The 14,448-nt window shown below is 39.3% G+C and overlaps 1 protein-coding gene across 5 annotated transcripts in view; it reads left to right on the top strand.

Moving 5' to 3' along the window:
• LOC123510116 (sentrin-specific protease 1-like) overlaps positions 1-14,448 on the top strand; it is a 181,198-nt gene that overhangs the window by 134,291 nt on the left and 32,459 nt on the right. For 2 of the 5 annotated variants that reach the window (XM_045264932.1, XM_045264929.1), the window contains one exon: positions 6,055-6,148. The exons of the other annotated variants lie outside the window; for them this stretch is intronic. In XM_045264932.1, the coding sequence (XP_045120867.1) occupies positions 6,055-6,148 (94 nt within the window). The remainder of the gene's footprint in view (positions 1-6,054; positions 6,149-14,448) is intronic. 5 annotated transcript variants of the gene reach the window in all.

The raw sequence follows: 14,448 nt of genomic DNA, 5'->3' as shown, positions 1-14,448 counted from the left end.
AAGGATTATTTTACATAAATAACTACTCCTTCACCTATCCTACCAATTCTCTGGTGTAAATACATAATGTATCCATCTACTTCATATTCTTTCCTATTTTCCCTAAACTTTTCCTCATTTACCCATGCCTCTGTGACATATACAACATCTAAGTCCTCCTCAGCTATATAACTAGATAACTCGTCCTTCTTGTTCCTAAGACTCCTGGCATTTACATAAAAACATTTAAGTCCTGCTACCTTCCTAGATGCTGTCTCCTTATTTGGAATCCTAATCTTATTCTCTCCTATTTTCACCTGGAAATCTTTCCTAATCTTTTCACTATCTCTGTTTATCCTATCTAATTTATGTCTAACATCTTTCTTCTGGAATGCATTTGTTACCTCACCCCCTACACTCCATCCTAACTCCCCCCTCCAGACATCCACTCAGCACATCTACACCCTTCCTACTCAGATGCACACCATCCCTAGCATACAAATCCCCTTCGCCCATAGAACCTATCCCATACATCCACAAAGCTGACACCCACATCCTTACACATCCCTTTTACCCGATCATTCACACCAATGGCTCTAGACAACCATTCCCTGCTAACATACACACGAGGCAAGATTCCTAACACTACACACCTCCTACCACTCTCCCTTATCTTGCCTAACATTTCCCGAAATCTTGCCACTAACTCCTCCGACCCACCTGCTCTGACATCGTTCCCACCTACGTGCAAAACTACTACACCCTCCCTCTCCATCCCCCCAACCCTCTTCTGCAGCTCCTCACTCACTGCCTTCACACTTGCACCAGGCATACACACATTTGTCCTCCTATCCCTGTCTTTCCCACAGAAAGTGCTATCTAAATACCTAACCTGAGAGTCACCCACCACACACACCTGAGGTGTGCTAGGCACAACCCTCCTCCTCTCCTCTACCCCCTTCTTTCTTCTTTCACTCACCACAACCACTTCATTCACTCCACTCTCACTCTCACTCTCCCCCTCCCCCTCCAACAAACCGAACCTATTTTCACACTCAACAGGTTTAGTCCTATCCTCCCTAAGTCCTAACTGCCTCCGCTTTCTTCCCTTGCAACCTGCCATCTCTGCCCATCCTGACTACTATCTTTCCCAGTCTGGCTCGCCTGCTCCCTCTTCCCCACTCTGCTCTTCCCGACAGAGGGCCAAGCCACCCTGTCGCCCTCAGAAGGTCCAACCTTCGGCCTAACACTGATCTCCTGCCTAATTTTTTCCAGTGCCTCCCCAAGCCTCTTAACCTCCTCCTTCAACTCAAAGATGAGAACTTCGTTCGCACTTTTCCCCTCACTTAGCTTTCTCATTTCCTCTCGCAATTCTCGGTGCTCAAGAAAAAGAACTAAATTCTCGCTCTTGAGCCTACACACCATACACTCAGAAAAATCAACGACCTTCCTGTCATGCCCACACATCTCACACACAACAAACTCTCCCAAACCCATCTCAACACTCTCTTTCACGCACTCAATCACACTCTGATATACCTCAGTAGCTACCGCCATACTAATTTACAATCTGTTAACTCACAAACAAATAAAAATACTTGGTGACAGCAGGGTGGGGAAACCGCGGTGGTGGGGGGGGCCTAAGTGAGGTCAACTAATCCTCTTTCAAGGTCAACTTGACGGTTACAAGCCTAGTCTCCTCGCTCTACCAAAATACTTTTAACTCACAAACACTGATTCTAACCACTATTTCACTCTAATCTAACACGCAGTACACACTTTCACTTCACTAACACTCAAAAGCACCACACACAGATACCAAGCACAAGCACCACTCGCTAACTATAAAAACCACAGCCAAAGACGGAGCGCACACACAACACATCCACTCGCCACCGCAGCTACCATTCTTTTAGCCATTTTTCTTGTGGATTTACCTTCCAAAATGAGTGACCAGAGTGGAGGGGAGGTGTCAGTGCTTAGGGCGAGTAAGCATAGATGGCCAGAGACATGGAAAAAAAAACGTGAGGAAGGCGAAGAGAAGCTGAGGTGAGGAGTATGTGAGTCAGGAAGGGAAGGTTGTGGCGGCACGAAAGGTTGGCCCAGATTGTAAGTGCAAAAATAAGTGTTTTGCCAAGGTTGGTGCTGATAATATTAAACATAATGGGGGGCTAATACTGACCCTTTTGGCACTCTACTTGTTACTTTACCTGAAGATAAGTGTGTATCTCTTATCACAGTTCTCATCTCACTGTTTTTCAAGTAATCCCGTGTCCAATCTAGCAAAGTTTCTCTCAGTCCTCGTATGCTTTCTAACTTCCAAAGTAGTCTGCCATGAGGGACTTTATCAAAAAGCCTTTTTTTTTTTATTTCCAGGTGTACTGTATCTACCCATTCATCTCTGCTCTCCAGTCCTTCTATTACTCTTTGAGTGGAAACTTAATAAATTTAACACACATTACCGTCCTGTCCTGAACCCAAATTGTCTGTTTGATGTAACTTGTTCTTCCAGATATTTAGCCCATTTTCTTTGATAACAATTTTACATATCTTCCCCCACAAGACTTGTAAGTGATACCAGTCTGTAATTTAATGGCTCAGTTGACTTTCCTCCTTTGAATATTGGGATTATGTTGGCTCTCTTCCATTCTAGTGGTACTCTCCTCTTTTAATGATCTTGTAACCATTTCCCAAATTGGATGTAACAGCTGCTCTTTACATTGTAGTCTTCCAATATCTTCTTTGTACACTATGATTTCCTGCAGTTGTCAGCAATGCAATGTCCCCGTTTGGTTCTACAAATTCCTCTTCTTCAGTGAACACATTTTTGTGTTTGTATTTACCTAATTGTATTGTACAGGGTTCAAGCAGGGGTCATAGTGTCCTGTCTCCATATCTCCACTCATCAAATTTTTCCTTAAAAATTATGCACATTATGTGCTGTAACAACTTCATTATTCAATGCATTCCACTTTTCAACTGTTCTGTGTGGAAAACTGTTTTTTTTTTTTTCCAATATTCTTCATACACTGCCTCATCCTGATGTTCTTTACATGTCTTCTTGTCCTTCAATCTTCTGTCACCAGCACCAGGTCTTCCATATCTATCTTTTTAATGCCATTGACTATCTTGTTCATTGTTATTAGGTCCTCATGTTGTCTTCTATCTTGTGAGGTTGGTAATTAATTTCTTTCACTCATCCTTCATATGTTAGCTCCTTTAATTCCGGCACCATTTTTGTATCAGTTTTCTGTATCCTTTCCAATTTTTTTTTTGTACAGTAAGTCCTCACAGATAGCGAGTGTTATAGACTGACAAAACCCTCACTACCTGTGAAACTGCTATCCGAGAGGCTAATTTCTTACCTAAAAAAAATAAAGATAGTGTGAGACTCCAAGTCTGACCCCCCTTATTTTTTCATGTATAACCACCTATCTAATACAAGATTAGAACTACTACTACTACTAATTTATATTAATACAATAGGATACATAAACTCACTTTTAAGGGCTATGAAGTGCAGTTTATTGAAAGAACAGTGCCAAAAAAAAGTGAGGTGGGTTACACCTACTGGCGCTGCACCTGCTCCACCACTAAAATACTTCACAGTAACTTTCAAGGAAGCCTTTATTTCATCTTTTTTTCTTTCTCATGTTACGCACATTCAACTCTGGTACACCCATCACTTTCACAATTTCACAGGTTCTAGCTCCGTCTTCAATCATTTTGATTATCTTCTTTTTTCCTCAACACTCCAGTGCTTCTTAGGCTTACACCGCATAGTAAATTCCCTCGGTTTTGTTGCTTTCTTACCCTGCCTCTTGTCCAGTTCATCCCACCATCTCGCCCACCACTCGCAGGTAATCCAGAGGTAGATGCCATGGTCACTTGGCTAGAAAATGTAGCCCCAAGGAGCCAAAAAATCACAATGAAGCAGGTGTTGTGGTTTGTTGTTGAGTGGCATGGGAAGGAAACTAACGTATGAGTATCGCCACGCGCTGAGTCAGTATTGCCAACGTTTCACTTGGCATCGCTGCAGCCCACTCGCACACTCAATCATCAAGCATCGCTACCTGTGCAGCGGTAATTGCTACGAGAACATCGCCACTTGGTTGCTACCCACGAAATTGCTATGCATAAAAACGCTGTCCGAGAGGCCTTACAGTATCCTTTTTAGAGGTCGGAGACCACACCACTGCTGCATATTCCAGCCTTGGACATATCATGCTTGTGATGATGTTTTTCATCATATCTTTGTCCATGTATTGAAATACCACTCATATTAGTTAACATTTTATATGATAATCCAAATATCTTACTTATGTGTTTTTTGGGTGCTCAGATTTTCCTGTATAATCACTCCAGATCTTTTTCCTCTTTAATCTTCATTATTTTTTCCTCTCCCATCAAATAGTTCCTTACCAATCTTCTTTTGCTCTTTCCTAGTTCCATTATGTGACATTTAGCATTAAACTCCTATTTCCACTTCCTGCTCCACTCATAGATCTTGTTTATACCTTCCTGTAACAATAGACAGTCCTCCCTGGTTTTGATAAATCTTACTAGCTTTACATCAACAAATAAATTAATATAATTGTTTACCCCAATGTGAATGTCGTTTACATAAATCTGAAACATAATGTGGGGCAAGGTTTGCAAAAACCTAATAGAAATGTTTTGTGAACATATATGCATATACAGTAAGTCCTCGTTTTACACTAGTTTAGTATATGATAAATTCGCAGACACGATAATTGACAATTACTACCATTTTTTCAATTTACGATAAAAAAAAATCGCACTTACGATATTTAAAATTCCCGCCGCCTGTGATTGTGGCGCTGCACTGCAACCAAGTCAGACCATCAACAAACCAGTCACTTTCACGCCATCACGACGAATAATGGTGAGACTGTGCTCAATGATTTACTTACATTATTCTCTGCATTTAAGACCAATTCCTGTCCAAAATGTCACCGAAACGTAATTTGGATCTTGGTGAAGAAATGGGTAAGGTTGAACGAGCCAGGAAAAGTTTAACATTGGAAACGAAGCTTGATATAGTCAAGAGAAAAGAACTTCGGGAAGGTTCGTCAGCTATAAGCCATTCCCTGAATTTACCACAGTCAACAGTTACTACTGTTTTGAGGAATGGTTCAAGTGTTAAGGAGACAGCAGCTAATGCTTCAAGCCTGCAGGTAAAATTGCTCACAAAACATTGGGAACCCATTATGGATTGGATGGAGGGTTTACTTAAAATTTGGGTAGGCAGCCAAACACGCCAGCATGCCCCAACGAGTGCCCCACTCTCGTTGAGCCTCATTTCAGAAAAGGCCCTGTCTACTGAAACCTTGAAGGTTTCAATAGACGGAGATGGATGTTTGTTTACTTTTTTTCGATTGACTTTCATACTGAGCTGGAACGTATTCCTTAGATATCTAATACATGTTAATACGGGTTCGGTTTACAATAGCTTTTTGAGGAACGCATTTCTAGTGTAAAACGAGGACTTACTGTATAAGACAGTAACACAGGACCAGCGGGAGATTCAAATGGAGACCAAATCATGCAATCGTGAGTCAAAGTTGTGCTCGGCGAAATATAGTATATTTTACCGACTCGTGTATACGCGAGATTAGTGTTTGGCGAATTCGTGTTCGGTGAGGTATGAGAGTATTTGTTTGGATTTTTCATTTCCTTCATCCGAAAAATCACAAAACGTTTTCTTTTATACACTGTATCACTCGCAAGATCTTCTTTCTATTTAATTACTTGAATTACAGTGACTTTCCTATTTTACTGAATTTGTCTCTTTACAATCTCCAAAAATTTGACTTTTTCCTCTTCCTGTTCCTGCTTCCATGCATTTCGTAGTTCCTTCAGCTTGTTTTCACCCAATCCACCTTCTACCCTGTTCACAGTCCCATCTTGTACTTTAACCTGTAAGCTCCTTAAGGAGTTTTCATAGTCTTGACATATTTTTATTACATCATTTTGTTTCTTTATTTCTTGTATCTCCTCATTTAATCCCTGATTGATTGCACTGACCTCACATTCTACCTATCTCAATTTCAGCTGTGTTTTCCGTTGTCAGGCTGTCCTGCTTGTCCATTAAACTCGACATCACTTCCTTCATGTACACCTCGGTCCCACTATAAACGTCTAATAGGTTGGTGAACGGGGTCATTCATAGCGAATTCGTTCATAGTGAATAATGTATCCTATGGGAAAAAAGGTTAATAGGTCGATCAGCCCTCTCCTAAACCTAACTTTCAGCCCTATTTTACCTGTTTTCCCGGGAAAAAAAAATGGGGTTAAACATGGATGCATGGATGCTAGGGATGGTGTGCATCTGAGTAGGAAGGGTGTGGATGTGCTGAGTGGATGTCTGGAGGTGGGAGTTGGGATGGAGTGTAGGGGGTGAGGTAGCAAATGCATTCCAGAAGAAAGATGCTAGACATAAATTAGATAGGATAAACAGAGATAGTGAAAAGATTAGGAAAGATTTCCAGGTGCAAATAGGAGAGAATAAGATTAGGATTCCAAATAAGGAGACAGCATCTAGGAAGGTAGCAGGACTTAAATGTTTTTATGTAAATGCCAGGAGTCTTAGGAACAAGAAGGACGAGTTATCTAGTTATATAGTTGAGGAGGACCTAGATGTTGTATGTGTCACAGAGGCATGGGTAAATGAGGAAACGTTTAGGGAAAATAGGAAAGAATATGAAGTAGATGGATACATTATGTATTTACACCAGAGAATTGGTAGGATAGGCGGAGGAGTAGTTATTTATGTAAAAAAAATCCTTCATTTCCAGTCAGGTTAATGGTATTAAGGTAGATAACAGAGTAGAGTCCTTATGGCTGGATGTTAGAGTACACAAAAGTAAGGTTATTAGAGTAGGAGCTTTTTATAGGCCACCTAACCAGTCAGCAGATGTAGACAACCTTATGGTAGATGAGATAAATAGGGGGTATACTAGTCAGACAATTATCTTAGGGGATTTTAATCTTAAGTCAGTAAACTGGGAGAGGATGGTAGGAGATGCTAGTGAAAATAAGTTTATGGAAAGTTTTCAGAATAACTATTTAGTGCAGATGGTAGTTAAACCTACTAGGGGGAGGAAGGTTTTAGACATAGTACTAACAAATATTGAGCATTGTTTAAAGGAAGTTGAGGTAGGAGAGACTTTAGCAAACAGTGACCATCATATAATTAGATTTATCATTAATTCCAGTAGAGATAATATAGTGAATAAGACTAGAGTCCCAAACTATCAGAAAGGCAATTATGGTAGGTTACGTCAGTTATTAGGAGAGGTAAACTGGGAAGATAGTTTTGGAAATAAAACTGCACAGGAGATGTGGGATATTTTTAAGGTTGTAGTAAAGGGTATAGTGATGCAGTGTATCCCTTACAAAGATATAAGGCAGAGAAGCAGGAAGCCATTATGGTGGACTCATGAGATAGGTAGCCAGATCAGAGAGAAGAAGAGGGCATACAGAGAGTTGCAGAAAAGTGGGAAGATGTAGATTTGATTAGGTACAGACAGGTCAGGGATGATTTGAGTAAGGTTATAAAAAAGTAAAAGGCAGGCAGAGATAAAACTAGCTAGAGCTGGGAGTAAAGATCCCAAAAAATTATATAGTTATTACAAGGTCAGTGATAAAAGAAATAAGAATAGGATTGGACCACTCAGAAAAGATGGTGTAGTAGTGGATCAAAATGAAGACATAGTAGAATTATTGAATGAACAATTTTCTTCAGTATTTACTAGGAAAGAATAGGAAATCCTGTTACAAACAGTGCGACGAGTAGTTTAAGAGCTTTAGAAAATATTGATATAAAACCAGGAATTATTAGGAAATTTATTCTTGAACTAGACGATAGGAAAGCCAGTGGTCCTGATGAGCTACATGCCAGAGTACTTAGGAGGGTGTAGACAGTATTTCTGAAGCACTTAAGTTAATCTTTGAAAGATCACTTAGGTTTGCTGAGATACCTCAGGACTGGAAGTTAGCTAATGTTACTCCAATATTTAAAAAGGTAGGAAGGATGATGCGAATAATTATAGACCGATCAGTTTAACTAGTATAGTATGTAAGATACTAGAGAAAATCATTAAGGATAGTATTTGGGAGCATTTAAATGAGAATAGATTAATTAGAGATACCCAACATGGCTTTAGATCAGGGAGGTCCTGTCTTACAAATTTGCTCGATATCTTAGAATATATTACCAAGGAGTTAGATGATGGAAATAGCATAGATGTTATATATCTAGATTTTAGCAAGGCGTTTGATAAGGTACCGCATAGGAGGCTAGTGTACAAATTGAGACTACATGGGATAGGGGTAGGTTAGTTGATTGGATTAGTGAATGGCTTTCTGATAGGAAACAGAGAGTAGTATTAAATGGGGCAATGTCTGAGTGGAAGGAAGTGGTTAGTGGGTACCCCAAGGATCAGTGCTAGGACCTCTTCTTTTCTTGGTGTACATTAACGATTTAGATATAGGAATTAGTAGCAAAGTATCAAAGTTTGCAGATGATACTAAGATAGCATGTGCAGTACAGGGTGAAAAGGACAATTACAGAATACAACGAGACCTGGACAGGCTGATAGCATGGGCAGACAGGTGGCAGATGGAGTTTAATCCTGATAAGTGTCAGGTTATGCATTTAGGTAAAGACAACACAAACTTTAACTATGAGATGGAGGGATGTTGGCTAGAGGCAGTAGAGGAAGGAAAGGATTTAGGAGTAGTGATAGACAGGACTATGAAATTTTCAAAGCAATGTTTAGAAGCAAGAAATAGGGCAAATAGGATCCTGGGTTTTATAAATAGAAATGTTAGTTATAAAAGTAAGGAAGTGGTGCGTAGCTTATATAATTCTTATGTTAGGCCCCATTTAGAGTATTGCATACAGGCCTGGTCACCCCACTATAGGCAGGATATCAACATGTTAGAAGCAGTTCAGAGAAGAGCAACTAGGATGATACCAGCATTAAAGCGCCTGGAGTATAGAGATAGATTAAAGGAATTAAACATGTTTTCATTTGAGAGGAGATGTATAAGAGGATATGATAGAGTTATTTAAAATGTTCTCAGATACAAACTACATAGATGTGAGATCTTTCTTTACCTTAGAGGAGGGAAATAGGACTAGAAATCATGGCAGGAAGATTAGAAAGCAAGGCTGCAGGTTAGATATAAGAAAATATTTCTTTAGTCATAGAGTGGTAGACTTCTGGAATGCATTGCCAGAGACGGTTGTAAATAGCACTAGTTTGACAATGTTTAAAAACAGATTAGATAAGCACTTAAATTTATTAGATTTATAATTATGTATAGCACTGCATGATAGTTATTATAAGAAATTTACTATAGTTAAATAAGACATGATCTCCATGTATGGGGACCACAAATTGTAGAGGATTTCGCTGCAGGACTTAGCCCTGTTAATGGGCCAAATATTTAGAATTAGTATATAATGTATTGTGTACTTGTAAGTGTATCTTTAAGTACTGATGACGAGGTCGCTGTGCGACGGATACAGGATAACCTAGATGGGCCCTGGTGGCCCTTTGTTATCCTATTATTTATGTTATGTTATGTTATGTTATGTTTATGGAATACATTGCACACATAAAGAAAATGGTAATAAAGGGTAACTTTGCTGTCACTTACCTTAATTCTATTAAAGTTTGCTTTCTTTCATTAATTTTCACCACATGTGACTCTCGATAACTTCTGACAAGTTTTTCTAAGTCAAAGCAAAACTCGTCCCTTTTTAACTTAGACTGCTCAACCTCAAGGACTGTGTGTTTAAAAATTTCAGCACTAGCAAGAATTGCACTGAATTGTTGCATTGTTAAAGGTTTCTCAGCCATATCTTCTTCCTATAGTACAGCAGGCTCCCTCACTAAATTGTCTTCTACAGTGATTTCCTGAACGATTCCTTCAGCTGTCTGCTCGTTTCCGCCCTTATTAACGTCTCTTATGTCTTCAACTGTAACATTATTGAACCCTGGAACTCTTCTCGCTTCTGTGGCAGCTTGTTCAACAGTGTCGGTTAACCTCTGGGCACCCTCCACCCTGATAACCAGGTAGGGAGTAAGCTTCTCCCATGCATGCCTCAAGGTAGCCTTAACAAGTGCATCCGCATGCGGCGCAGACAGTCATGACGTCACAATGAGCATCGACGTCACGCGCGCGCTGTTCAAAGCGACGCGAACGCCGTTCATAGCAAGAACTCCTCGGATTTCCTTCACTTTCGGAAGCGATTCGTTCATAGTGAACGTGCTCGATTATAACGAAAATATTGGACTGAATATTTTCGGTCACTCGTTCATTGTGAGAGTCGTTCATTGCAAACACGTTTATAGCAGGACCAAGGTGTACCTTAACTCCCTTTTTATGTTGATTATCCTCCTCATACTACCTCTTTCGTCCCTAAATCCAGAGAAATCCTCATCCATAATATCTTCAGTTAGTTTCCTTAGTCCAACAGGTGTTTCAATGTACCACTGGTATTCACAAGGTGGCAGATGTTTTGATTCTGTCATACATCTGGCAGCACTACTCTGTTCCATCTCTCTCTCTCTCTCTCTCTCTCTCTCTCTCTCTCTCTCTCTCTCTCTCTCTCTCTCTCTCTCTCTCTCTCCCTTCTCTTTCCGTCTGTACAATCCTAAACTTATTTGTTATGGAGACAGGAGAACTATGGCCCCCTCCCCCCTGTACATACGTCTAGGTCAGGCTCCAGCTCCTGTTGTAACTTTTTCCTGTGAGTTCCTCAGAGGCATCTTGACAGCACAGGGTCTTGCAAGTGTGTGTGTATTCACCTAGTTGTAATTTTACAGGGCCTGGGTATCATACTCGTGTGGCCCCATCTCCATATCTACACACATTCAACTTTCCTTTAAAACTATGCACACTCCTCGCTGACAGCACCTCCTCACTCAAACTATTCCACACCTCCACACATCTTTGTGGGAAACTATATTTCTTCACATCCTTCAAGCATATTCCCTTGGCTATCTTTTTACTATGCGATCTCGTAGTTCTATTTAAATTTTCCTCTCTCAACATCATTTGCTCATTATCCACTTCATCCAGTCCATTCAGCAGTTTATAAACCTGTATTAAATCTCCTCTTTCTCTTCTTTGTTCCAAGGTAAGCAAATTAATTTCTTTTAATCCCTCCTCATAGGTCATTTCTGCCAATTCCAGAACCATTTTTGTTGCCATTCTCTGCAGTCTCTCCAACTTCCTTATATGCTTCTTTTTATAAGGGGACCAAACCACCCCAGCATATTCCAATCTTGGTCTAATTACCGTACTAATTAATTTCTTCATCATATCTTTATCCATATAATGAAAGGCTAATCCAATATTTCTTATCAAATTATACATTTCTCCAAACATCTTATCAATATGAACCACAAACTGCCCATGGTCTTGTATTATCACTCCCAAATCCTTTTCTTTTTCCACCTTTTTCAACACTACTCCATCATCCATCTTATATGACCCTCTTGGCTGTCTTCCACTCTTCCCCATCTCCATCACATGACTTTTGCTCAGATTAAATTCCATTTCCCACCTCTTGCTCCACTCCCAAATCCTATCTAGATCTGCCTGTAAAATTCACAATCTTCTTCACTCTTCACACACCTACACAACTTCGCATCATCCGCAAACAAATTAATATAACTGTTTACTCCCTCTGGCATGTCATTAATATATACAAGGAAAAGTATTGGTGCCAGCACTGAACCTTGTGGGACTCCATTCTCCACCTCCAACCAGTCCGACTTTGCATCCCTTATTACCATTCTCATCTCCCTCCATCTCAAGTAGTTTTCCATCCACTTTAACACTTTTCCCCTTCAGTCCTCCATAAATCTCTAATTTCCATAGCAGTCTCATGTGAGGTACCTTGTCAAAAGCTTTTTTTAAATCCAAATATACACAGTCCAACCATCCTCTCTCTCTTGTATTTTGTCAACCACTTTTGAATAAAAGCTCAGTAGATTTGTTACACATGACCTCCCTTTCCTAAAGCCAAATTCATGATCCGATAATAACTTATGATCCTCCAGGAACCGTATCCAATATTTCTTTATCACCTTCTCACAAATCTTACAGACCACACTTGTTAGAGACACAGGTCTATCGTTAAGAGGCTCTTCCTTACTGCCTCCCTTATAAATGGGCACCACTTCAGCCCTTTTCCACTCTACCAGTACTTCCCCGGTTTCTAATGAGCACCTTATAATATCATATAATGGATCTATCAATTCTTCTCTAAATTCCTTGAATAATTTTCCTGAAACTTCATCTGGTCCCATCGCTTTATCATCTTTAAGTTCCTCCAACATTTTATATAACTCCTTTTTAGGTATCTTAATGTCATCCATGTGCACATTTCCTTCTACATTCTGAGGCTTTACAAACATTGTTTCTTTAGTAAATACTTGTTGAAACCTATTATTTAGCAATTCCGCGATATTCTTAGGGTCATCTACCATCCCATGCTCTTCTTTTAACCTTTCAATGAACTCTCTCTTTTTTAAGTTTACCATTTATGAACCTGTAAAACAATTTTGGATGTTCCTTACTCTTGTCTACAATATCTTTTTCAAATTTTCTTTCTTCCTCCCTCCTTACCCTTACATACTCATTTCTCGCCACTATAATTCTCCTTATTTAGTATATTCCTGCTCTTTTTCCATCTTTTCCAAGCCACATCTCTCTTTTCTTTAGCCTTAACACAAGTTGCATTAAACCAATCCTTTCTTCCTTCCTCTCTCGGTTTATACTTTGGTACAAATTTCATAACTCCTTCTTTATAATATTTCATAAAAATCTCATATTTTTTTTGCACTTCTCTGATTTGTAACATCTCCTCCCAATCTAATGTTCTGAAATAATTTTTCAAACTTTCTGTGTCCATCTTTCTATAATTCAATCTACCACTCCTGTATGTCTCGTCTTTCTTTCGTTGTGTTGTTGCCATCTGCATTTCCATAACCACATGATCACTCTTTCCCAAAGGACATTTGTATTGTATATCCCCACATAGGTACACTTCTCTTGTTAACACCAAATCCAGTCTAGCTGGTTCATCATCTCCTTTATATCTAGTATTTTCCTTCACCCTCTGTTCCATCATATTTTCCATCATTAGATTAAGGAATCTCTCTCCCCATGCTTCCTCTCCAACACCACTTACTAGATTTTCCCAATCCACCTCCTTACAATTAAAATCTCCTACTAGTATCACCTTTCTTTTTCCAGATAATACACTTTCCAAGCTCTGTAAAGTATCCTTGATCATATTGTTGTATTCCCTTAATGTCCAAGAATTTGTTTTAGTAGATACATAGGTCACCATGATTATTAATTCTTTTCCATCACTTTTTATCCTTATGCTTATCACTTCTGCATTGTTCTTCCCATACCAAACCTTATCCACATTTATCTCTCTCTTCGTCATAATCATAACTCCTCCTCCACCTTTACTCTCTCTATCATAACTCCTCCTCCACCTTTACTCTCTCTATCATTTCTCCATATATTATATTTATTATCCAAATTTACCTTTGTTTTTCATGTAATTTTGTCTCAGTCAAACACACTATATCAGGCTTCTCCACCATCATATAGTCTTGCAATTCCAATCTACTTGACAGTATCCCATCTATATTAGTATACATTATGGCCCACCCACTGCTCCCTCTAGGGGTTCCTCCACATTCCTTCTCTCCACATACCACTTTTTGACTCTCTCTCCTATAATTCTCCAAAAAAACTTTTCTTTTTCTTCTTCAGACCGTTCATCATTTTTCCTTCTCGCCTCTTCCAACAATTCTTTATACCTTCTCTCTTCCTCATTTCTATTTTTTCCTACGTACACCTCTTTACAACCTTCTACCTCTATTAACTTTGATGTTCTATATAGGATGTCCTCCGCAGATTGTTGTGACTTCAGTACTACTTTAATCAGTCTGCTCACTCCCTTCTTATACAGACCCAGTCTATGGATCTCTTCCACTTTTTCTTGTAGGTCTTTTTTTTCATCATCATTTAGATTTTTTAACAGATCTCTTGCCATTTTTAATTCTTCCTTAATTCTCTTAGGCTTATGTTATATTTTGTTCTTTCATCCCAAATATTAACACACTCTTCTTCTTTTCTGCTATTTCTCTTATCAATGTTCCCTTATTCTTCATAACATTAACCATTTCCTTGGACCTTTCTTTTTTGTCTTCCTTCAACTGATCTTTAATTATTTCTTGTAATCCAACCATCTCTGCTTTCCTCGACTCAGTCCATTGTGTTTTCTTCAATTCCCACTCCCTTTCAAACTTTTCATTCTGCTCACTGATCATTTCCTTAAGTTGTCTTTCTCCTTTACTACTCTCTCCATTTTCTCCTCCAACCGTCTCTTGTATTTTTCAACCT

This window comes from Portunus trituberculatus, chromosome 28, assembly GCF_017591435.1.
Source record: "Portunus trituberculatus isolate SZX2019 chromosome 28, ASM1759143v1, whole genome shotgun sequence".
Lineage (NCBI taxonomy): Eukaryota > Metazoa > Arthropoda > Malacostraca > Decapoda > Portunidae > Portunus > Portunus trituberculatus.
The sequence above is the reverse complement of the archived record's forward strand: the minus strand, read 5'-3'. Positions and strand labels throughout refer to the sequence as shown.